The sequence below is a fragment of the Sparus aurata genome, chromosome 5 (assembly GCF_900880675.1).
Source record: "Sparus aurata chromosome 5, fSpaAur1.1, whole genome shotgun sequence".
Lineage (NCBI taxonomy): Eukaryota > Metazoa > Chordata > Actinopteri > Spariformes > Sparidae > Sparus > Sparus aurata.
Genome location: NC_044191.1, coordinates 27,520,929 through 27,547,343, shown reverse-complemented (window position 1 = coordinate 27,547,343; position 26,415 = coordinate 27,520,929). Strand labels below are relative to the sequence as shown.

The following is a 26,415-nucleotide window of genomic DNA, read 5'->3' as shown; positions in this document are numbered from 1 at the left end:
AAATGGAAATTTCTTTAATAATACTATGATTCCTGGTCACAGATTAGGTTGTGGGAGAGCTACAAGAGGTGAAAAGCCCGACTGAAAGCAATTTTTTTAAAAAGTTTTCACATCTATGCCACAGGCGAGAGCATGAGTACCACTTCAGTGTCATTCAAAGATGACAAAATAGCTGCAATTACTGTATATTGGTGACAGATCCATGAGAGTGGGCGCTCAACTCTCTGGACCACTACACAGAAGTGAGCAATTACGTTTTAATTGGTGAACTACTTATAACTGTTGAAACATCAAAGAAAATGTATTTTAATTATGTAAATCATGGAGTTGAAATGTAAAACGTTGGGTAGCTGACAGTCACCTAGCATCACACTCAGGGGCAAAGTACCAAAGAAAAGTAATGCTTTCTGTTATGTTTTCTGAAAGAGCAAAAAAAGAAAATTAATTTGACACAATGGTGCTTGAAGAGCACCACCTGTTATTACCCCTTTAAGCCTTTTTTTGTGAGCTTAAATTGCTAGTTTTATTCTTCGAGCCATTTCTGTGTTTACAACATGAGTGATATAGTTTGTTCTCCCATATAGGCTCGCCATGAAAGTCGACATTATTGGTGTCGTTACTGGTGTTCCACAGTGTTCAGGGATGGACTAATTACATTACTCTCCCTAAAATTGTTTTGCTTTATTTTCTAAAATCAATACTTAGTTGGACGACAGAGGCTACAGTTATAAACTGAAAGTGTCTGCTGCAGATAGCAACAGCAGGTTGCATTTCACTTATCACGTGAGGAGAGTGAGAAGGTTTTTGGTGCATTCCATTCACCTTGGATGTGGGAAGTTGGAGCTGGGAATGACGTCATACCTGAGCTGATGGCATCAAGTACAACAATTTGGAAAACCACTTCTAGCCAAGTCAGAGATTCTTATGTAGTACACGGTATTTTGCCATACAAACACTGAGGCAACATGTCCACAGATAGAAGTTGGACAGATCTGTTGAGCTTTTGGTGTTTATTTGCGAAGCAACCATCTTTGATTTTGAGATTGGGGTGAATGAAGTGTGTCCAGCTTTCCGAGTTAGAAATTTGACTTCAAGGGGTGTTAAAGATGAAAGTGCCGACAGGGAACTCAGAAAAGCAAAAGCACCTATTTGAGAATATTTTGTGGCAACAGGGAATCTTATTACATGGATGAGGGAAAAGGAGTTCGTTACCTCCCTATGCTTTGGGTTAGTAGCTCAGTCTGAGCCAGTGTTGGTATTTGACGACTTGGGAATGAGACTTAACTACCTTTCTCCAGAATAAATGAATAGACATACAAAATAAAAAAAATAAAAATAAAGCTGTGAACCATTAAAAAGCTTATTAAGAATTCAAATGGACCATTTGTCATGTTATCATTGTGTGCTGTATAGATCTATAGGAACATAAGACTCCAACACAACTAGTTAGGTAGGTGTACATATAATACAGCTTATACATTAACCCTTTAAAACTGAATATGGAGCAATATCCTATATCTATTTATGCACACAATGAACAAAAAGACAGACAAGGCACACAGAGTTGAGCTGGCTCCTGTTGCTTCTCAGCAGGGACTGACAGTAAGCTGTAGTCACATCCAGGCAAAGCCTGTCAGGACTCTCAGCTCATTATGACCGCGCACACAGTGACAGGGCAGGAGGCAGATATCTCACTCCAATATAGCAAGACAGATGGAATGTCACAGGGAACAGGGGTCTATGGATAACAGCCCCCGAAACACATCTCTAATCGTGACACGTGTCACCAAGTGATGAAGGAAAATTAAAGACTAGTCCAAAATGCACCCAAGGCGGTGATATGGGTGCAACACTGGTGTGAAGATATAGCAGGTGCTATGTAATATCAATGTGAGCTCACAGTTTGACGTGCTCATCTTTAAAATACACAAGCTTGTGACACAAAATTGCCTGGGTAAGTAAATATCTAAAGCAATCAACTTTCAACTGTCCTACTTTCCAATGTCACACCTACGATTGAAAAACAAACTGTGCCTCTACTTGCAAAGCAGACTTTTTGTTGTGAAACTGTTGAGTCACCTTTCTTCACAGTCTTCAAAGTCACCAGCATCATTAACCAGATTGATGCAAGCTAGTCATTAAGAAGTCTACCGCATGTGTTGTCTGGCGAGAAGTGGGCTGAATGTCAGGCAAAAACAAAAAGCCACCACCACTCTGCCCACTTAATGCTTTAGACCATGTCAATACAATGGAGTAAAAATGTGCATTTTACACTCAAACAAATAAGCTTTCAAATTTGAGTATTTGGTCTATGGATTACAGCAAAGAACCAATTTTGAGATGTGTAGGACCATAAAAGAATTTCAATTTGCTGGAATAATAACCGCTCTGATCATGAAGAAAGCTACAGGTAACACTTTTCCAAGCCCATTATGATGACTGAATAATTCAGGAGTCATTCTGCTTCATTTATGAATGAATGGCCGATTGTTTTTTTGCTTAAATAATCCTCAAGAGAAGCAAAAATAGTGAAACACTTAGCATGTGCACCTCTGTCATGGCGGTAGCTCAAGCACCAAGGGCCATGGAAGTGATGTGCTTTACTCCCTGCACATATGATGAACCAAAAAATATCACAATCCATCATCTCAGTGACAATGCTCCAAGCGAGCAAGCTCGTGAACAAGGGAACTGTGGTTAGAAGAGGAAGAAATAGCAACATAGTGTATAAAGCGGTCCAAACGTACAGACAAGCAGCAGAGACACTGCCTAAGGCAACAGGTTTCCTCCCACCCTGAATGGGTCTCAAATCACAGCAACATTATTTAGGACAACGCTTGAATCACCATCCCTCCTGGCCATCGCGAAGCAAGGAGGATGCTGTGCTTGTGAGAATATATTGTGTATGTCAGCATCTGTGCATGTGCCTGTGTGGAGGGAAAATAACAGGGTTTTTTTTTGTTTGTTTGTTTGTTTTGGCAGGTTTGTAAGCCAAAATGAGAGTTGCTGCTCTAATTCTGTAAGCAAATTGGAGCAGAAATTGTAATCATGTTAAATAAAACGAACTGGAGAATAAATTCTGGATAACCATTAACAGGCTTTATTAAAGGCACTGTTTGGTTTATAGTCCTTCATTTTTTACTGCTCGTTGCTTCCTCTGGTGATCACCACAATCTTTTCTCACAACCCACAAGCGATTATAATCACGGTGTTGTTGGCTAATAAAGAACAAAAAGCTTCAGTGATACAGCCGCTGGGTGGTTGCATTTTCTTCATCTAACCATGAGATGCTGTATAAAAAGGTTAAGCCAGCCATTAAGCCCAAATTGGTTTGTTGTCCTGTGTGGAAACATTGGCAGCAACACTGCAAGACACTTCTCCAGGTGTTAAGGTAAGTATTAACTGGTGACAACATTTAGTTTCCATCTACCGCTACATCCTGTATGATATGTGATACAACTGTACCAATAGTATTTCTACAGGGAGCCTTGCATACTTCTTAATGGTTGCTTTTATTGTTACACGTTTCTTGACAATAACAGGTAATCGTTTCTTTATCCTTGTCATAGAGAAACAAGGTAGCAGAGCCCACGGTTCTACTTTGAGATTTATCACCGACTAAATTATACCACAAGGACTCCGAAATATGTCACGGGCATGTTGACTCACACTGGCAATATGAGGGGAAATCATTTCTACTCATTAAACTGTCTCATTGTGTGTCTTGTGTGTCTCTGTGTTGTCAGGTTTAACGGCAATTTTGAAGGTCTATGCTTTCCCATGTTTCACATGGCTTTTGGAAAATTCAACTGGAAAAAAAAGGTATTACAGTATTTATACTATAAACACTGCATGAACTACGATTTAGTTGTAGTGTATCTTCAAATCAACAGCTGTGGCTCAGGGGTAGAGCCAGCGTCTCGTTATTGGAAGGTTGCTGGCTCAATTCCCCTGGTCTGCATGTCAAAGTCTCCTTGGGCAAGATGCTGAACTGCTCCTGATGTGCTGGTCAGCACTTTGTGTGGCAGCCACCACCATCAGTGTATGACTGTATGTATGACTTACTGTAAGTCGCTTCGGACAAAAGTGTCTAATTTGGGGGATTAGGGGCAAAGAAAACTTGTTATTATAAGGTAAGGTTCAACACACTTAGATGATTGCTGACGAATCAGCATGCATTCATCTTCTTTGTTCCGTGTGTTTGATCAGCTACCTTTACTTAAGATGGATATCTATTGTGATCTATGCTGGTGTATTTAAGTTCGGGCCTGTTTATTTTGACTGATGTGCATTTATATGGAGCAGTTGTATTTTGTTTGGGCTTTGAAACCAATTATAACTGGAGTATTGTGCTCCATGTAAATGGAGCAAGTGAAAATGCTGTAAAAAAAGAAAAATCAACTCTAACTCTTCACTTAGGTACCTGAAAAGGAAGTTAATGGTGTCAGATGGTTTCGCAGTAATAGCAATATATGAGGAGATCCTGGGGGTGGCTGGGAGTAAATCGCAGTGTGCATATTGTTCATAGATCCAACTTAACCAGTTAATAACAACAACATAACAAATACATTTCATGCACTCTGGGGTCTAGAGGGTTCTGGCATTGTCTCAAAGGTTTTTTTTTTGGTGTCTTGGCTGCACTTCTATTGGGTGCACATGTTTGGCATGTCAATTTGTACTCATACAATATTAAAAGGGAAGAAAGCATGCCTGGGGAAAATATAGATCAGGTATATGCGATGAGCAAAATCTGACTGAGCAAAAACAGTACACTGTTATATTATGGAATTATATTTCACTGACGGAAATAGACTGTGAAATTACATGTTTAATATAAGTAACATGAAAAATCTGTAACAGAATAACCATCAAAATTTGAGTTTCATTATTTTATATCTTATTTTACTGTAATGCGTTTTATTTAATTAGATGATTAGATTTGTGACAATTCAATTGACACTCTTCCTTTCTTACACAATAAATACGGTACAATATGGATTAATGTTCCTTCAAACACACCATTTCCTCGCAGCATATTTGATAATGTGCCGTGACATCTTGCTTGGTCTTCGATCTGTTTACTCCCTGATTAATATTTCATCTTTCTATAAGCAATGGATTTGCAAAATCACTACGTTGACTTAGCTTTTTCACGTCTGTTACTACTTAATTGACGGTCTTGCATGCTACCAGCTAACCAAGCTAACCGTAATTCCTGAGTTAAAGCACTGATATTTCCAATGAAATCACTTTATTGTATTTGTATGACAAGGGAATAAGAAAAACATGTCAACATGACAACGACTTTATTGAGGCCAGACCTAAAGGGAACATGAAGTTGGCTTCTTCATATTGTTGCCAAGCATAAGTATTTTGGCAATACCTGAGAGGCCGACAAGCTGACAGTCATATGTCAGCACCTTTTGAAAGACTCAGTTTCCCCTGTCCAAACTGAAGAGAGAGGCTGGCATTGTGAAAGGAAATGTCAACATTTTTGCACACAAATTTTCCATTTGGTGTGGCTACAATGCGGAGAGAATGTTGTTTTCCTTGTATTCATTCACATTGCAAGAGACATCAGAAGAAAAAAGTAGATGAAGTGGGGTGAAGTGGTCAAAAAATAAGTAAGGACGGCAGAAAAAATAAGACGGAAACTGTGCGTTTGTAGAGATGGAGGGAAATGAGATAAGATGGCATGAATGAAAGAATGTCAGAATTAAAGTCATTAGAAAAAAAGTAAAAAGCCACAGATGTCGTAAGAGAAGAAAGCACTAATGGGTAGAGAGGGAGAAAAAAACAGCAGGAGATGAAATGAGGAAGGTGGAGGCAGCGTTAGCAAGGCAGTAGATAAAGCTTTAACCTTTATAAATATTGACAGAAATCTGCTGGCTGAGAAATGTTGTGCAATCACAACAAAAGCAATCTGAGCAGAAAAGAACAGATGGGAGCAAAAAAAAAGAAGAAATAAAAGGCGTGGACACGCAGTCTGACTTTGCCCCTGACGGGTCATGTTTTCAATGAGCAAGTTCCAAAAGCAGTAACCACCAGAGGCTTGACCAAAGAAAATGGGAACACAAAAACAACAGAAGCACCCAGCTCTGCTAGACATCCCTCTAAAACATTTTCTTCTTTACCTCCCCCACACTTTTTTTTCAATCAGCATTTATACTCCCTCCATTCCTCCATTCGCTCTAAATGCCCTCTGCCCTCCATCTTCACTTTTCATTACCTTTGTCACCCTTGTACTTTTGCTTACTGTGTGCCTTCTTTTTTGAATATCCCCTTTAAAATACATTTATATCAATTTTGAACTACTATTCTGACAAGATGAGCTTCACCATATGTTGGTCACATAAGCCCCATTTACAGTTGCAGAGTGAAAAGAATGATATAATACTGCTCCTACACAGCTTGACTCCTAAGACTGTTTCCCCCCTTTTCGCCATCTGTGCTACAAAGTACGACAGCATATCCTTGTAAATGAGGGCCATATCTGACAGGTTAGCAAATGCTTTCACATTCTTCCATCACTCCATGCAGAATTCAAACTATGAGGAGCTGATGAAATTCAAAAGAGCAGGGCCAAAAACAGAGCTCGTCACGCACAAATGAAGGCGATGGAGATTTGCCTTCAGGCTAAGCTCCATAAGCTATCAGGGGGAGATTGAGCAGTAAGATTTCCAAAAGTACACAGTGCTCCAACTTTATAAAAATGTGGAACCAGCACCCATCACCTGCCAGTCAGAGGCCCATAGGCTTTGTCCCAAATTCTCAAGCAACACTGAAAAAGTATGTCAACCAAGCCTATGCAGTGTTACTTAGAATATCAGGGTCTAACTTATCAATCCCCAACCACCTTGGAGCTTCTTGAACAGCTAAATGACCTTCTTCATTGAGGACAAGTCGATTCAAAATTCAGTTATGGGCAAGATAGTTTCACCCAGTGAGCCGAGAACAGTGTGGCCCTGCTTTCTTGTGGCTTTCCAACACGGAAACATGAGAAATGGAGATCCATCATCTTGCCCTCTAAACAATCACACTCTGAAGTTGCGAAGCAGAATATTAATTCAGTGTGACTGTCCACGGACGTTAGTGCTCTGTGTTTTCATCCATACCACTCTGCTAGTAGCAGCATAAATTCTGCTCAGCCACTCTACTGGCCTTGCAACACTTTGGAATTGATGTCATTGTCCTCCGTCACAAACACTTTGAAAATCTAAGCATCCAGACTGAGATGCAACTATAGTAATCTGAATTTGAATCGCGAATGTGTTTTGGATCTGGTTTGCAGAAATCACATGTTTTATGTGTTTTTTTTTTGCTGTCCAGACTTCCTAAAATCCTAAAAAGCTAGATGCAATCTTGATATGCCAAGATCCCAAATTTTGGCTGGCAGGTTGATCAAGTCTTGAGTCTCTTTGAGGCCAACTAGAGTCCTTCTTCATTTCTTCGATAACTCCAATCACACCTGAATCAAGTCGAGACAATTTTACTTCCATGGTCCAAAATCACAAATCAACACAAAAATCACTGCAATCACAGAGGCTGACGTTGCTCTGACCTCTGAAAACCTGTCTGTTAATTCAAAGGGTAACCAAGCCTAAAATAAACCCAACAATTCAGATACTCTAGCATAAGATGAAACACAAAGCAATGTATATAAAAAGGAGGAATCATAACAAAACAATAGACCTCTTCCTTCGGCTTGATGGCTTCCTTTACTACTGGTTTGAACTTTTACTAAACATTTACTGAACATTTGGGTTTACAGGGTCTGTCTGGCTTAAGAGATATAAAGCCAAAGATCGGCCACAACAAAGATCCCTGCACAAGCGTCAACATATTACAAGCATAACCCTGAAGCAGGCATGGGTGTATCAGCAAAAGACATAATAAAGGAGAACCCAACCCCAACTACAAAATAAAGAAAATTAAAATATGTAACAAAATCAATAAGCTTCCTTACAGAAATCAGCTAATTGAATTAGTGCTAATTGAATAAAAGTAATTTCCATCTACCCACGTCACCCGGCTGCAACATACCGATCTATCATTTGCTGTGAGAATGTTTTTGAATGGGGGCGTGTGTGAGGGAGATGTAATTGAGAGATACAGACACAATGTGTGTAACTTTAGTTTCGTTGTGTTCCCTTATTGCTGACACATTCGGGAAGCTGATTGGCTGAGATATAACCAGAATGCAAACTCACTGACAGCAAAAGTTATTACATTTTGGTTTTGGTTAATCACTCCTGACTAGAGGGTGAGAAATTGTACTACCTTGCAAGGTGAATTGCCAGCCCTCAACTTAAAACTGAATTCACAGTGATTTTCAAATCATTATTTAAGAAACAAAAAAGCTTAAAGCCGGGAGAACTGCAGGAAGGAATACTGACTGGTAATTTTACTGATAGGGCAAAGGCTCCATAACTGTATGTGTTAGATCGATATAAAAATGATTAGCTAGATGTGACTTGAAATGTACAGAATGAACACTAAAAACAAAGAGGAAACCTTAACACACCACAGGGATTCTATACTGCAGCCTACAGTACATATAGGCTCAACCATTTGTGCCTTTAAGACTTTAGTAGGCTACAACTGGGAGTCCTTGCGTTGGTACTCAATGTGTTTGTTTTTTTAATTAAATTACCTTTGAAATGGAAGATCCTTTATCATATGCAAAATATGTCCAAGAAATTGCCTCCATTAAAACAATACTAAATAAACTGCTTGTACAACATTATCTCATATCCCCCATATTCATGTCTTTACAGGATGGGAGTACTGTGCAGCCATAGCTTAGTCAGTGGCACCATAGATGTAGCACCTATGAGTAATCAGCCTACGTTTATGACTAATGGCTCGTCCATCCATTCATGCATGCGCCCATCAATCAAATGAAGAAATGAACACACCTTCTCTGTGATGATCCGATCCACACACTGCTTCCCTGTCAAAGGCAGGCTGCATGTGTCCAATATCTTGTGTTTTCCCCCCTGAAAGAAAAGAGTAGCTGGTTAAAATATAGACTTAACTGGAGGCCAGTTCAGTCAGCTGGGCCTGTCAATCATCCCAAACAGTGGGTTAATTCTTTTAGGGATGCAGCTTATATTTTAATATATTCTGGGATGCAACTGGTTATCTACACTATCCCATTCACAAAGGAGGCAGCAAATATTACATGTGGATGTGCCTACGTTTATCTGCAAGTCATCTTTTTAAGAAAAATGTACATCCAAATGCCCGTGACGTTCCCTGAGAAACACACATCATACATCACACACCCCTCTAACCCATCAAGAATGAAAACAGGCTTCGGGGCAGTAAATTTATGCTCACCTGCTGCACCATCTGGACTATAGCTGGGCACCAGGCAGGCTCCCATTAGCAAAAAACAGCATGCTTCTATGAATACAGAATGCTACATTGCCCTTGCATCATATCGGTCTGTACTTTCCAAACATAAACCAATTCAGTTAGACTGCCCATTGCTATTGTCAGAAGCCCTGTGGGGTTATTCATCTCTAGCCGCAGGACCAGTCTGACTAATCAGCTCTTCCTGATACACTGAGTTCTTTTCAAGACTTGTATTCAAATTAGCCAAAGATGAACGAACAAGAGATGGTTTGTGTGGAAAATATCATCCGGATGAGCTGACGCTCTGTAGTAAATAGGTATCAAGCAATCGTTTAACAGAGTTATCCTTGATCAGACAAAACACTCATAATCATCATTGTGGGAAGCAACTTGGTTTTCTGAGAAAGGGATAAGTGGCTAAGGTATTTTTTTAAAGGAAATGTTGGTTAGAATATAGTTAACGCACACACACAATCTTACATATATACACACCTTAGCTGAGTGCTCCATGGTCACCACCACCTTGGTTCCAGCGCTAGCCACCAAATCCATGGCTCCTCCCATTCCCTTCACCATCTTACCCTAGCAATAGAAAATAAAAATAGATTGAGGTTTTAGTTAGAAGAGGTGTTGCCATCCATGACACAACAGGAACATCTTCCATTATAATCCAATCCAGCACTGCCATAAAAAAAAGGTGTTAAAAATTCAAGTTTAAGTACAAGAGATGAAACAGAAACAACAACATTAAGACAAGCTGGGAGGAAATGACAGCAATGTGTTTTCGTTTCTATTCTAAAAGTTTACAAAGCTGCTCTGTAGCTCTGTCTCTTTAATGTAAGGGTATCTTTGAATGCTTTGTGCTCGTAAAGACCACATTTTATCCTTGTACTAGTAAGACCCTGAAAAACTTAGAAACTGTGGTAAGGTTACAATGGGATCTCCACAAAGGTTTGCCAATTAAAGTTTACACAATGGACCACCTTCAGATCCATCCCAAAATATCAACCCGGGTCCTATTTTAGTATTTGAAATCATTATTCCTGCTGTATGGGCTACTAAAACATTTCACTTCTCAGCTTTATTGATAAAACATAAATTAACCTGGCACAAAAACAATGGGTAAAGTGCAAAATGGAGAGCACAGGTTATAAACAATTCCAGTTTAATAACCCTTAACCGCCACTGATTTTAAGAGGAGAAAGAAGGTGAAGATACCCAGTAACCAATAATATAACTGCACTGCAAAAAAGCTTTTAATAGGAACCATTTCTGTGGTGGAAAGTTGCTGAAATGAAAACGGTTGGCAGCCTGGATTAAACAGTGTAGCAGCGAGGTTGTTTCTGGAAAGGCATGGCTCGATAATTTTATTATTTTTTTTAATGTAATTTTTCTATGTTGTGAGCACAACAAACTAAATTATGTTCACTGCCTTTATGCTGGTGCACTGGCAGAAATGCCACAGGCAGATATCTGGAAACCTGAGCAAAAATTAAACTAAAGTGTCTGCACAAATACATACCAATGGAGGTGAGGGAGAGAATATGCTTTCAGTAACTGTGTGAACAAAACCTTTAAGTGTATGGGTTCTTGTACAATTCCAGCAACTGCATTCTGAATGAATATTTAATGGTCAAAAGGTTTTGAAGGTTCTACCAAGATGAAGCAGCAACAGGACTTCAGTATTCAGTATCTAGATTAATTTAGTACCATCATAAAAGCAATCGTGCTTTTGCGGGACGTTGTCTACACATAGCTTTCACAGCCATATATATTTAAGGAAAAACGATGGGTGTAAAACTATGTTAACTGCCAGGTCTCAGAACGAACTGCTAAATATTTGTGCTGCTGAAACAAGAACACTGTCAGAATTAAAAGTGTTAAATATGATCGTAGCCCAGAATTTCTGTCATACATCACAGTCCCTACAATCCTACACGGATAATCAGGCACCACTGTCTCTTATTTAGGCAGAAAAACAAAATGATAATAGCAAATAAATGAGAGAAGAGTAGAGAGCAAGCAGCAAAGCATCTACACTGAAGCAAACTTCAAACAGGAGGCACCCCTTTAGTGTTAATTTCTCCTTATCTTAATGAGTTTCTTGGATGATATGGTTAACCTTTGGCCTAAATGTTCTAATGTAGATACACAGTGCACTAGCTCAATAAGCAAATAAAAGAAAAGTTTTCTTAGAATTTTTTTTAAAGAAAATCACAGTCGGTTCTATTTCAAACAGGTAAAAAATACATACTATCAAAAAATAAAAAGAGATATCAGAAATCTGTTAGATCATCACAAGGGCAGAACTGCCAGCTGGGTGAAATATTGGCTTCTAGTCCCTCATTGTTCCCAATGAAGACGGTTTCCAAATAAGGAAGGCTGACATGCAGATATGGCCACAGGGTGACGGCTGAGTAACCGAATTAAAATCCCATTTGCTCATCAATCATGTGAAGAGCCTGCTTTGCTCTCTGCTCGATAACCAGAGGATATATATGCCAAGTGTGGTGCATCATAAGGATACTGTTTGCCTCCGGGGAGGCCAGCTGGGTGGAGAAGATATCAACAGGGAGCGGAAGGAGGGTTTGGAGGGGGTGGGGTGGGGTAGTGGAAGTAGAGAAAAGCACAGAGTGGCACTGGGAGAGGCTGCGTTTAATTTCATGTACTTAAAAAACAATTGAAAGAGGCCAACTATACCAGCTCACAAATCGTCCTTGAATTAAGCCACCACAATGTGTGCTACAAAATAGTCAGTAAATAATATTCATATTAACATTAATACTTCAAAAACAGTCTCTCCTCCGTTGTCTCCTTCCATTTTATTCAACACACATTGACTCCTAAGATGATACTATGAAAGGAAACTGTCCTTTTTTATATGATCAATGTTAATGCACTTTCTGACAGTCAAAGGGATAGATGGTGGGTGCAAAAGCCCTAGGGGCATAACACTGTCTGATCTGATAGTAGCAAGCTGTGTGAGACAGACACCTGCTTACATACTCAACTCAGAAAGGCTGCTGTTAATCAAAGAGAACATTGTTTTTTTCATATATTAAACATCCCTTCTAGTCTGGTTATGATCAATGAAAGAGTCAAATTACAAAATGTTTCACTGTGGTGCAATGAAACCTCTATGGGAACCTCCCTTTACTGCAAAAAATAAATTGGATGTATGTTTTCTGGCAACTGAAAACACAGGCACTGTGTGACTGAAATTGTAATAGGCCATTCATTTTTTTAATGAATGCTTGCTAGGAAATGAAGTGCCTGTGTTGCATCTCAGTGACAGCAGCCAAGCATAGAGGAACAACAATCCAGCTTGTGTGTGTGTGTGCGTCTGTGCATGGGCCAGATGTCTCACTAATGGGTATGACCTTGTTATATAGAAAACACTACTGCAAATCACATTGCTGTGGAGACGTATAGACAGGTATGGGCTCTGTTGCTCACCGAGTACTGTTATGACCTAAATTGTTGGGAGGATTGGCATTTGCTGACTCTGATTTAAAGCTCTGCATGTGGTTATCTAAGCCTCCTTTGATCTAAGCTGCTCGATGCGGGAAAACTCACACTTATCATGTGTGACTAAGAACAACTTTATTAAACAGTAAAATGACAAATGCTGATAAGCAATTCCATCCAAAATACCAAAGTGATTTTATTCAACCCAATCAAGCCTTACCTTTGGGTTGGCAGTCTGTTGGACTTGTTTTGTCTGACTCGGTTTGGTTGCAAGGCTTCTGTAAACATGGTCACTTGCAACAGGCAGCAAAAGACTGAATCTTTTCTTTTCCAGATTAAGAGAATACTATTCTGCTAAATGGACAGTTTAGACCCTTAGATATGGAGGTTTTCATAGTATCTGGCTTTAGGCCAGCAGAACCCGCAGGAAGATGCTTAAAACAGAAAAAAACTATATTGTCAGAACAATATCCGCGGAGAGAAATATCCTCCGCCAAAGTCGACAACAAGAGCGCGAGTAATTTAGTCATTTAATTAACACAGCTTTGATGATATTAACTTTGCTGGTCTGACTGAAGCCCAACAGGTTTTTAATTTTCTTGCCACTCTGACTGTGTCCATTTGCCTGCCATAATCTCAGCGCCATGGGCGCAACAGGACACCTGACAGTGTGTATCTAGATACATTTAATTAGCAAAAAACATAAAAACATGAAATCAAGCTGTAAGGCACAGTGACAACTATTATTCAACTGCTGAACACAATGAGACACATGCAAACTGTTGTTTTATTATATAATGCATTACAAAACACCTGATTCTATTTATCAGCACAAATGACAGTAAGTATGATATTTCAAAGAAACACCTATGTTAATTTTGTAGTTATTAATTTCGCTGCTCCACATTAGAGCCAGTACTGAGACAAATCTCCTTGCTCTAGTTTCCACAGATATTCCTAGAAAATTAAATTTTACTTGTTTTAACTGGCATATTGAACCCTCTCTAATCCTTGCCAGCGGCAGCTATACAGTAGCCTACCCATATGCTAATTGAATTGGCATGAGAGAAGATGTAAGCGATGGCACATCCGTTCATATAATGGCTTTTAAAGCAAGAGATAATATGAAGGACTGCGGGTGGCAACATCGGCAGTGCAGAACCCAGATAACACGAAACTTCTTACATTAAAGCTCTGCTAGGGTGACACTTATCAGAACATGCAAGAGCAGAGACACAGTTGGTCTCACTCAAACAACAAGGTTTTTCTCAGCGAGCCACAAATGGCACATATCTACAGCTATTATACAAGGCTTTAAAGCATTTTAAGACTAAGAATGCATAAGAAAGAATCTACACATACCATCCTGTTAGCCTTTCTGTCCAGGAAAACAGGATTGACCGGTTTTTGAACTTTTTTTTTTCAAAGTAACCTCTGCTTACAAATGCGCCCATGTCTTCTAAACTGAAATTCTGTTGTCTTTTAATCCATTACTAGTTAACAGGATTGATTCATAAGCCAGTTGTTTATATGATGCAGAGTTGAATCGGTCTTCCAAAATATGCTACTGATGCACTATTGCATTAGGAAAAAATCATGGTATCAAAAAAAAAAAATCAAGTATCCTTTAACCTGCACTATATTTCTCTTACCAAGCATAGGGGGTTGCTTGCAATTTTTTTTTGTGTGTTACCATGACGACAGAATACGATTTCCTCACTTGTTGTGCAAGTGTTCACTTTCCAGTCAGTGGCACAAACACCACTGAAAATGACCCCCTTTACAATCCAAGAGTTCCCACTTACCAACTGGCTTCCTTTCTCTCCCCCACAAATTCTCTGACAATCTCCGCTGTCTGATACAAATGGCTCTCTATTTAATAACATAGCGACATACCGCCACAAGCCCTCGTTACCCAGACAACTAATGGCAAGAATCATCAGGGAGAGATGGGATTGACAAGAGGACAATGGACACGAGTTCAAAGTAACTAAAAGACTGTTTACCATGTATAATTGGTGAATAAAGTGTAATCCATTACTAGAAATAAACCTTTTCTCTCCCAACAATGACCAAATATCTTGCTATCAATTTGGACTTGAAATATTTTTGCAATTGATTCCAAAGCTTCATATCGTTGCAACTAGGCAAGCCCAAGTGTAAACCAACCGTGCTGATGCCAACCATTGTTTGTTCGACTACCATTTTAAGAGTTTGGCATCATGAGAACATGGCATTTTTAAAAGAGAGTGTGGAGCTGGGGAGAATCTCCTGATTAGATTTGATTCAATAGATTTGACCAAAGACACGCTGTGTTAGCAGCTTGCCAATCATAAGGTTGCCACATCTTCAAGCATTCCCTGTTTTATCGTCCATTTAACTTTAGAATGGGCCATAATTTACTTAATGAACATTATGCTGTATTAAAGAAGATTTGATATTAATGATACCATAAACTAATCTGTTGTTAACTGTTTATTGAAGTTATGAATCAAGTCAGAAGTACGATGATTTTCTCATAAGCTTACATACAATCTGAATTATTTTCAAAAACAGGGGAGTCACTCTCTGCTGGTTTAAGGTTTAAGCTGACTTCACTTTTCAGACCCAATTATTTTAAGTGAAGTGTTGTCGGAAACAGGGGTGATTGGAATGATCAGTAGGGCTTCACCTCAGTCACATACATGGGATAACATGAAAAAAGAAATGTAAAAAAGGAGAGACACTGAGAGGTATGCATTGCCACAACCACCTAACAGGACATATTTAACTGATCAACCATGTAACTTTGTTTATGATACAGAAGGGAAACAAGTAAGTTTCTAAGAAAAAAAACCTACGCCCTTAAGCAGCTCCTTCATTAAAGCTGCCATTAGGCCTTATCATGAGCACTTGAGCTAGTAACTGCATTTTAATAGTCAGTAGCTCGAGCTATTGCAGCACTTAAGCTGCAGTTATAGCAAGCCTCCAGGGATGTGGGATATGTGGCTGATGTAGGGCTTATTTTTCTGAAGACGAACAAACTGAATTCTGTTTATACATACACACATCACGGTATTTGTGTTGACATGATACATTTATATTGTTTAAGTCAAATTGAATATGATCAGTGTTCTTTCATTGACAGTAGCTGTTTATCTGGTCATGCCTCTCAGGTTTAAAGGTAAACATTAAAACTAAAATTAAAACTTAAAACAATAGCACTGCTCAGGAAGCAAAATTCAAAAATTCAGCTTAAACAAATTGTGTGTAGCTTGCTGTGGAACCATAAGTGTCTGAATCTCCTGTGAACTGCTGGGTGCAAAACCCCTCACCATTAGGACAGCGTGATAAAGCTCCAACAGCCAAATGATAAAATAGCACACTAAATCCAAAATGCCACCCTTTATTCTATTATCCCGGTCTCTCCATCTATTGTTTTTCCAGATGTTTCAGCCTGAGTGGAGATGTAAAAGCATTTCAAAGCCCTCAACTGGAAAATGTTCATCTGCATTTTGCATATTAAAAGCGCACAAAATCAACATAATCACGCTGAGAGTACTGCATCCCCGACTCCTACGTACAACATTTCCAATTTCACGCTATGTACCCATCTTTAGATAGTGAATAATTTCATTATCACAGAAGGTGGGAAATGTAATTCTCCTCATCTATCCTTTCAAAAGAGGGGACAAGATTGAAGCGTAGGTGAGGATGGAGGTGTGTGCTTCTGTGTTGCTGCATCATTTTTGCTGCTCACCATGTCCAATTTGAGACTGGGCAGACAAGATAAACTCCCTGCTTCTACATAACAGCTCCACTGAAGGCCTTCAATATCTGCAGATTGTACTTAATCAAGCAACAGTTAATTGGCAATTACCATAGACAAACAAGTACAACTGAAGAGGTCAAGAGAAAACAATTTGTGTTGCAAAAGATGCAACGGTATTTGTTTGTACAGTGCAGGCCTTCATGATTTATATACATTATGTTTAAATATTAACATTTTATTCTCAAGGTCTCTAGGTGAAAATATCTTAGCCCTGTGTGTCTGAAACCGGCTGCTTCGAGGAGACGCATGTATGAAGTACACTGGCTGAAACAACCTTGCATGCACACTTCAGTCAAGCAGAAAACAGCTATGTACCGCGGGGCATTCTTGTTGAGCTCTCCCACATTGAGAACAGGCTTTTAATGGGTTCTTGACCTTAGTAATCACTGAGGAGAACCATGGCCACTGTGATCTTAAGACCAATTGACCTGATGAGACATCTTGCAGTAACGTTTTCCACCCATTATACTGTGGCACTTGCATACATGTTCTTCCGCACACACCACGACCCCCCTGACACGTATTTCCCTGTGCTCTTGAATAACAACAACAACCAAGGCTGCACTTCTTTGAATCTGATTCAAGCAAGATATCCCCATTTTTTGAGAAATGTTTTTGGAGACCATTCCTCAAATAAGTCTCAATTGACTAAAGATAAATAATTTAACTCCAGGGACCTTAAAGATCTTTTGAGCTTAAAATTTCAACAAGGGAATATGAGGGAACTATCACAAAGTTATTCAAAAATGTGTAATATGTAAGAATTGGGCACCGCATCAATTCATACTCCAAACAAATAGGGAGTAGCTCATCTCCAGAGTTACAACTAACTGTTGCTATTCGTAGCTGCCGTTAGTTAGTCACCTCTGTTAGCTATGTAGATAGCTGTCCAATTCGCTGACTCGAGTATATCCGCACTTTGAGCTCACATGGCTAATGCAGGAGCCCTGGACTGCTGGGGCTAGCTGCTTAGCATGTAAACTTCAGTAGATGTCTCTATGACACAATACATTGACATCTTTGGGATTTCTTCAGATTCTGTGTTTTTGAATGTTTTAAAGTCAGTTTGTTAAATATTGCACATTAAAGGCCATCGCCCAAAGTAAAGCTAAAAAACAGGGTCAACTAACAGGAACTTTATCTTTTAAAGGTCCCATATTATGGTCATTTCTGCTCCTTCGGTTAATTTTCAGGCAGAAATGTGAAACATGTTTTGCTAATGTACTTTTTATGTACTTTGTATTATGTTAGCAAACTGAATGCCTGTGGGTTTTGAACTGTTGGTGGACCCAAAACAATTTGAAGATGTTACTTTTCAACTATTTTAAGTTATCAACAAAATGATTCATGGAGAAAACATTTTAACAAGGATGAAGATGACTGTTACTTACAGCACTAATTCAAAGTTTCCTTTGATATTTTTCTTGGTTGATTCCAAAGCCTCATGTCAACTGCATTATCGACTGACATTCAAATAAATATCAAAATTATTTCACTGACATTCAATCAGAGGAAATATCAAGTATTATAGGGTGGGAAATTAGCATCAGCCACCAGCCAAATGCTGGCAAAATATCAAAGTAGGACTTCAGGCACAAAATAATGATTTACTAATGAGTGGCTTGTGAATTTCAACTTTTATCTTTCAGTGGCTGGTACATGTTCATATACTAAAGTTTGTTTCCTACATTGAAATTTTACTAATGTAACTCGATCACTCAGAGTTTCTGAGTGTAGGAAGAAATATACATGTAAAATATACATGAGTGTATCATGCACAGGAACAGTACTACAAGTTTCATATAACCAGAGCCTGAAACTATTACAATCTTCACGAAAGCAGCATTTGGAACATTTGTATTGACATTTCTGTGATAACCACCAGTAGAACTTGAAAACAAGGTTAATAGACTTGTGCCATCAAAAACAAACTTACTGGGATCATCCAGTTGGCTAGGTCTCCATGTTTTGACACCTGCATAGCTCCCAGCATTGTCAGGTTGATGTGACCCCTACATTGAATGACACAACAGGAAAAGACAGCTGTCAACTTCGGAGTCAGTTCAACTGGGGAACTCACAAGTCCACATAAATAAATAAACTTGATACAACTTAATACGACAGTTTCATACAACAAAACAAATGTCCTCACAATAATAACCATTTCACATCTCTGCTTTGTTCTTGATAGAACTTTTCCTTTTCCATGTTAGATGTACTTTTAAAATATAAGATGTATGTTGCATAGTTCCTCTGTGGTTAGTGTTAAGGCCTTGTCTACTCCAGCTGCCACATTACATATTGCATTTACCAGTCAGCCAAGGGAATGACATTGATCATCTCTTTACAATGCACTGTTATTCTGGGAAAACTTGGGTCCTGACATTAATGCTGTTAATAATAACATTAATAATGTTGCTTTGAGACATTCCCCCACACCTAAACATTGTTGCACAACAACTACACCACCTCATGGCAAAAGCCCCAACCCCGCAGGACAACACCCCCGACACACTGCAAAAACAGCTCAGGAATCACTCAAGCCTTAAAGCGATGACCGGGCCAGTCCCCAGACCCCAACCTGATCGAGCATCCACAGGATATGCTGGAACAAGCCAAATCTACTGAACCTACCCCGAACCCACATGACCCAAAGCATCTTCTGCCAAAGTCCTGGTGCCCACATCAGTTTTTTTGTGTCAATGACCAATGGGTGAGAGCTTTTTGGTGGCACAAGGAGTTAGTTAATTCATCTCCCGATTAATTTGTGCTCCATTGTACTGAGATAAATGTGTTTTCCTACGAAAGAGTTCAAAGTCCTAGGTGAGATACCCAACAATGCTTCTAGGGCAGGTGGGGAAACAGTTAGGATGCTTGTAGCTGCATAGATTAAAACAGGATCTATGCATGTGGCAACAGATATTAGGTGGGGGGCCACATATGAACAAAGCCTAAGACTTAAAAAGTGATACAATTTTGCAATTAAGAAGTACAAATCTAAAAGCAATCCTTGTACAAGAAGAAGCTGGTGTGGCATTTGAGGTAACATGGCTCACGATCCACTGCCACCAGATGTTGCGTTATTCTTTCTCAGCGATTCTGGACTCTCAATTGTTTTCGCAAAACAGCAGAGACACACACACAGACACACACACACACAAACAGAGTCAGCGTGTTTCCGTTTTGGCCCCACCGGTGTGACTGGACGGCGCTATTTATGAGCACTATTGGATTTCCACTGGGTGGACAAACAGAACTGATGCTGCAGGGAGTGCGGGTGGGCAATCTCAGACAGCCGGCAAATCGATAAGAACCAGGGACCTTGGGAATATTGGCAGGGTGGCTGTCTAGTTGTACCAGTGACAGAAGGCATTTTCTTAATATTCAGTGTTATGTCCTGTGGTCAAGTGCTGCCAAATGATTTAAGAGGGCTTATTGTGCAGGTGGAAAAGCTACTGCATTAAGAGAAAGCTTGCAAAGAAAAATCAAGAAAGTGTATTAGCTGTTTTGATTTTCTTGCATCAACTGTGACTCATGTCAAATATTTTTAAGTATTAACAAGCAGCCTAAATAAAAATGTAGAAATGTCAGGCATTTATAACTTCAGACAGCAAACATGTTCTCAAAGCTTATGTGTACTGGCCTTACCCTCGAATCATGGCAAATGACTCATCACTGGAGAAGTAGGCAGCCCCAGGGAGCACAGAGACAGTCTCCTTCCCTGCAGAGTTAGAATGTTAGATTTTTAGCCAAAATAATATATTTGGATTCATTTAGCGTAGCAATAAACTTTGTTAACAGCACACTTGTTTGAAAAGAAACACAGTTTACAGATAAATATAATCAAAGAGAGAATATATGACATTTGAAAAAAACTCAAATTAATGAGAAGATTTTGGTGTGGGTAATGTTATAGACATAATTGACACAAATATCATACATAACTATTTATCAGATGATGTACATCACTTTCCTATTGGCTGATCTCAGTAGTGTCTGTTATGTTTCTATGCATGTTGGCTTATTTAAGAATGTCATCAACATTAAAGTTGTTAGGCACAGCACCTAAGAACTTTTTGGACATTTCATTTTTTTGGTATTACCTCAACACGGAGGTTATTTTTTCAGCCCAGTCGGTTTGTTGGATCAAAATAAAAATCTGGATATAGCGTATTTAAATATATTTTTTATGTAACAATTTATGTAATGCAGCTTGATTGAATTAAAGGGGACAGTTGGGCCTTGGCTGAGGTATGAACTTGAATAAGTGCCATTCTGGTTTTTATTTATGTTTTATTTATTAAGAATATTGTAATATTTTTTTTACATTCCCTTGTGTTATTGTGCTGTAATGTTATCATTATATCAGTGGCATATAACGAAAAATAATATCATTATTTATTGGACAATATATCATCCAACAAAAAGTAGCTGTCCTGAATCTAATTGAGGTGAATGAGGTCAATAACATGAATGAATAAAATGTTCAATGATCATTACTAATTAATTGAATAAAGCATTCATCTAATGCAATAAATCAGTCAAATTTAGCCAGAAAGCTCTCTTCTAAGTTGGACCAATGTTTCCACGGATCGAAATCTTTTACATGTACATTAATTTATTATCATTGGGAGGTACTGATAAGAATAATTCTCACCAGCGTTAATCAGGTCTGCATCCACCACATCCTCAGTGGGGTATGGGCCCTACATGGAGAGAAAAGAAGCTAAACAAGAGTGTGCACACAGGTGAGCAGTGACACATACACTCCCATGTCACTCAGCCATGATCTTTCAAGGGAGACAGACACAATCACATTTTTCTGATTAGATGAGACATTGATTTTCCCTGTGTTCAACAAAAGGGCCAATCCTTGTGGCCAGGCAGGAGAGGAGAGGAGAGGAGAGGAGAGGAGAGGAGAGGAGAGGAGAGGAGAGGAGAGGAGAGGAGAGGAGAGGAGAGGATCTCTTTAAAACTGGCACTCATTATTAAAAGACACTTTGACAAATAAGGCATTAGCAAAGGCGCCTACATTCTCCTGTCAACACAACTGATTGGGAAGTCATTCCATAGCAGCGTCAGCAGCCTTTGTTGAACGCTCAGCCAGCAAATAATGATTGTAAGAAAGGAAAATGGGAGAGAAAGTGTCAAACTGACTAAATTTGTTACAAAACAAACCCAGCACATTTCCAAATGGAGACCCCAACAAGGATGATACAGTTAAAATGAATGGATATTCATCTTGCTACAAACTCAGAGGCATAATTCAGTCGAAAAAACATTTACTGCTGCTTGAAACGACCGTCAGAGAATATGCTGCTCGTTAGCTTCTATAGTTGAGATTCAAAGCTCTGAAACCTGAGGGGGAAGAAAGCTCTCTTCAGGCGTCTTACCAGTCCCAAAATTCCATTTTCACTTTGGAGGTGGACAGTAATGTCTGGTTTTATAAAGTTGCTGGCCAGCATGGGGATACCAATACCAAGGTTGGCTGATTGGCACTTGGTTAAAGATGGTAACAGCTACATGTATAATCATGCAGTGGAAAACAGAAACATATACAGTATAACGTTGAAAGGTGCTTAACAGAAACTACCATACACTACGCAGCCTTTTTGGTTTTCTGTTACATTGAATATTGTTTTCTCTAAATGCTTTGTTAACTCTTATAAGTGAGTTGTTTTTGTTTTCTAGAATAATGAGAAATGTTTTCTTAGGTACAGCTCAAGTTGCAATGCATTTTCGTGACATTTAAAAATGCAATATAGTTATTAAAGAATGTCATTGTTTTAAATGGCTATTACAATATAGGCAATACTTTTTTGGACAGCAATATTTTTTCTGCTTAAATGTCAGGGAAATTAGTGGCAAGGAACATCCCATGTTGACAATGCTTAAATCTGCAGAACTTTAAATTCTTAACATTTTAAAGATACCAAACGTGTCAGACTGAATTATAGGGTAATGAAAATAAGTAAAAAAAAAAACAAAAAAAAAAAACTAAATAACAGTGGTTCATCACAGATCACCCACTTAAAATAACTGGCTGCTTTCATGAGGAAGGATGAATGCTATCACAATAGCTTGTAAACATGAAATGTTAAGCACTATAAAAGTATGTGTGAAATTAGCCAGTGCAATCAACTGGTTCAAAGGCTACAATTATTCATTATGTGTACTAGAGGGACTGGAAGCCAAGGCACAACTTTCCTTCTTTTCTGTGGCTACGGACTGACACGTAGCTTTAGTTTTAGTTGTGATAATTATAGCACAAATTCATATGATGTCTTTTTATAAAAGGATACCATACATCCCATCCTCAAACTCCAGAGCAGCCCGGCGAATGATTCTTTCACGAACAATATCCGAGTCCTTCTTTGGTTTGGCCTTCGCTTCTTGGCTTTTCTTTACTGTTCGTTTCTGAAAACCATACAGAGATACATGAGGAACAGAGAGACAACATCTTGGGAGGCTATTTCTTTTTTTAGCCAAGAACAAGGACACATATAAGAGACGGCAATGGAAATGTTAAATCCTGTTACAAGGGCTTAGTCAGAAGGGGTTTAACTCTTCATTTTATTGTTATAGGATTCATCATTTATCATTTTTATTTATTGAACCAATTAGTGAGTGGAACATGATTTGTGATAATCCAGAGGACACTGGAACAAAATGTATAATCTCTTCATTTTTTGCAAGCTCTAAGAGGTATTGTGTTGTACCTCAATCCTTTTCTCGTAGCTGGCTCCCTGGACAACCCTGTGGACGTAGATGCTGGGTATGTGGATGTCTTCTTCAGCGAAGGTCCCGACATCCACAACCTCCTCCACCTACACACAGACACAGAATGATCAGCTCCACCTTCACATGGAAAATTTCTCAAAAACCTCTCGATTAAAGTTCAGATAAGGAAATCACGCACCGATGGAACCATGCCATCAGGAAATAACCTCTGCCTATACAGCTATGAAATTTAACAGATGAGGTGATAGAGACCAGTAGATTTTCATGCCATTCTGCAGGTTATTTTCCAGATATCACACTGATTTATAGACTGTTGGGGATCTTTCAAAAGGGAATGCAGCAGTCTTTTTAATTTGTTTGACATTAAATTCTAGATTAAGCTACAAAGGACAGAGGGTGATGTGACGGTAGTATAAATATGTTATTTTTGTTTTGTTCCTCTTCACTGTGGGTCTTTATTTTTGTTGATGCCCAAGTGTATATTGTATATTGACAATTCTAAATAAAATCTTGAGGGTTACGCACAGGCAGACACTTCTCCAAATATGACATCAAATCCTCCTACTGTCACATCTTTCACAGGAAATAGAGGGTAAATATTTGTGGGTAAATGCATAACATTTATTTTTTTAGCAACTCTGTCTGTGTACCCAAAGCCAGCTTAGTTGACTGAAAACTGAAGAGGATTATCTGAAAAACCAAGCCCAGGGAGCGTAGCTTGATCCCAGGATCAAAGGCAATGGAGAGTGGGGATGCGTTGCAGAGATTTTTATGGCGCTGGGAGGACTTTGGTCAAACACAGAGGTCAAAAGAAACTTTTAACTCCCTCGTGTGGGAAACCCTGTTTAGCAACCATTTTTATTTTTAGATCTATTTGACAAGCTCTACCTCAGGACTCTTACAAGGTTTACATTTCAGCTTAGCAGGAGCTGTGTTAACATTGGCTACTGATATTGTCTAAATTTACCCTCACAGCACTTCATTTAATCTCACTTTCATTAAATATGGCACCGTAATAACAAAAGTAATGTCTCTTGGGCAACAAATAAACAATATATTCCTGACTCTGAGACAGAAGTGCACCACCTTTGTGTAGAATAGTGTCCAGCAGAACAAGATGGGTGTACACAAAGGGGTTATTTCTGTCTGACTAACACAACACGGATGGAAATGGCTATTGATTTAAGCAGAGTTGGGTCAACATTACTGGGATAGAAATCCCAGAGTGAACGCACCTGCTCCCTCCTCCTTAGGTAACGGCTATAAACCGTGTCTACAGTCTCCACTTATACAGGTGTTCAGGGGCAGCTGTACAGCATATGTGTGGCCTAAACTCAATCTTGCTGCCTATTTTAGCCTGCTCAAGCTCCTTAAATTCAAAAGTCTTGTTCATATTTACTGTGGGCTGTGCTATTTTAGCAGTGGCCCCCTGAGATTTTAAGTCAACATAAGAATTTAACTGAACTGGGGATGACTCGACAGCTGACTTTCTAAAGACAACAGACTTTCCTTTATCAAACACAAAAGAGACTCCAAGGCGGAGGTGCAATTTCTTTCTTCCTGAAGAGGGGAAAAGCACTTTAAACGACACAATAATAAAAAGGAGAAAAAAAGAAGAGCGAGTCAAGCAGAGTTATCGCATCTCTGGGGACCACAATGGGGACTTTACCATGATAACATAATTCTCACCCATCCTTTTTCTACGTTTCTGCACTTTGCTCCTGTGTAGCTCAGAGAGTAACCTATTTTTTCCATTTACATGAGGGGCAAGCAGCTAAATTGAATTGAATCTCTCCTTATCTCCACTTCCTCCCTCAGCACTCAGTGCTGACTGAGAGGAGTCAATGGCTAAGAGTGGATCCCATCTTAGCGTTGTCATGGATACGCAGGCTTTGGTCTGCGGTGAGCGAGGGCCACTCAGGACCGTAAAGTGATTTCAGACTCTTTTTTCTGGTTCTCTTGGTCGGGTTATGGTAAGTCTCTGATGCTCCACAGTGAAAACGAGGCCATGCGAGATGAGACTGGTAGCGCGAGAAAATTGATACAGCAGTCCCACACATCCACCCACGTCTTACTCTGGGGCGCTCGATCTGTCTTTTGTGAGATTTCCATAGGCTTCCTCATCAAGCAAGACTGAGCTCATCATATTATGAAACAGCAACAGTAATAAAATAGGGAAGACTTGAGGGCAAAGGAATCACTTCAGATATTTTGTGTCATGCGTTTCAAGACTTCAGGTAAATTAATTGAATTTACAGCATCAATCCCAAAGTTTTGTCTCTTCAATCAAAAAGGTTTTCAAATATGGTGCCCCACAAAAATCAATGACAACGAAAGAGATCACACCTTTTCCTCCCTATCAGTTTTTGGTCTCCCACACACATGCAAACAAATAGTGTATTCAGTTCATTTTCAATTAGCTTTCCAAAGATAAGTCACAGCACAATAACAAGCTCATGCAATTTAAATGTTGCGCATACATAAAAAAGCCTCCGTTCCTTTCATCTAGGTGATGTGTCCCGGCTGCACCGGCGCTCAGATGTAGCGCAAACAGGAGGTTCAGCGGACGAGGCCAGATAAAGCATTAAAATAAAATAATTTAAAAATATACACACAAACAGGAATAACACAGACGCACACACACAGAAGCAAATGAGCAGGTGTGTGGAGCAGGCAAACAGGCACACGCGGAGACACACACATTGATATTCCAGTATCTGGCGAACAATTTTCACATCAATGAGAGCTGAGCAAGGCATGAAGTGAGCTGGCAGAAGGATAGAGGGAATCAAAGTGCCCTCCGGGGACATCACGTGCATTTTCTTTTTTTAGGACGTGAGTTTTGTCAAATCTTGTTACTCTCAAACTGACTGAATTACAATGCTACCAGATTCCTAGAATAAACCACTCTTTGACAGACATGAATGATATATCCAGCATTGTTCATTAAGCAAAGAGGGATCAGTTAATGAACAATGCTGGATATATCACTCATGTCTGTTGGTGCTACATTCACTGTTTGAAGGCATGCTGGT

General features: G+C 39.2%; 1 protein-coding gene across 1 annotated transcript in view; it reads right to left on the bottom strand.

Annotated features, from left to right (window-relative positions):
* The window catches only part of oxct1a (3-oxoacid CoA transferase 1a), a 48,022-nt gene that overhangs the window by 1,130 nt on the left and 20,477 nt on the right, over positions 1 to 26,415 (bottom strand). Inside the window, exons 8-15 of the mRNA XM_030416752.1 lie at positions 23,359 to 23,466; positions 22,942 to 23,056; positions 22,033 to 22,127; positions 21,297 to 21,345; positions 20,288 to 20,360; positions 18,576 to 18,651; positions 9,853 to 9,942; positions 8,919 to 8,999 (exon numbers count right to left, since the gene is read on the bottom strand). Of these exons, the coding sequence (XP_030272612.1) occupies positions 8,919 to 8,999; positions 9,853 to 9,942; positions 18,576 to 18,651; positions 20,288 to 20,360; positions 21,297 to 21,345; positions 22,033 to 22,127; positions 22,942 to 23,056; positions 23,359 to 23,466 (687 nt within the window). The remainder of the gene's footprint in view (positions 1 to 8,918; positions 9,000 to 9,852; positions 9,943 to 18,575; positions 18,652 to 20,287; positions 20,361 to 21,296; positions 21,346 to 22,032; positions 22,128 to 22,941; positions 23,057 to 23,358; positions 23,467 to 26,415) is intronic.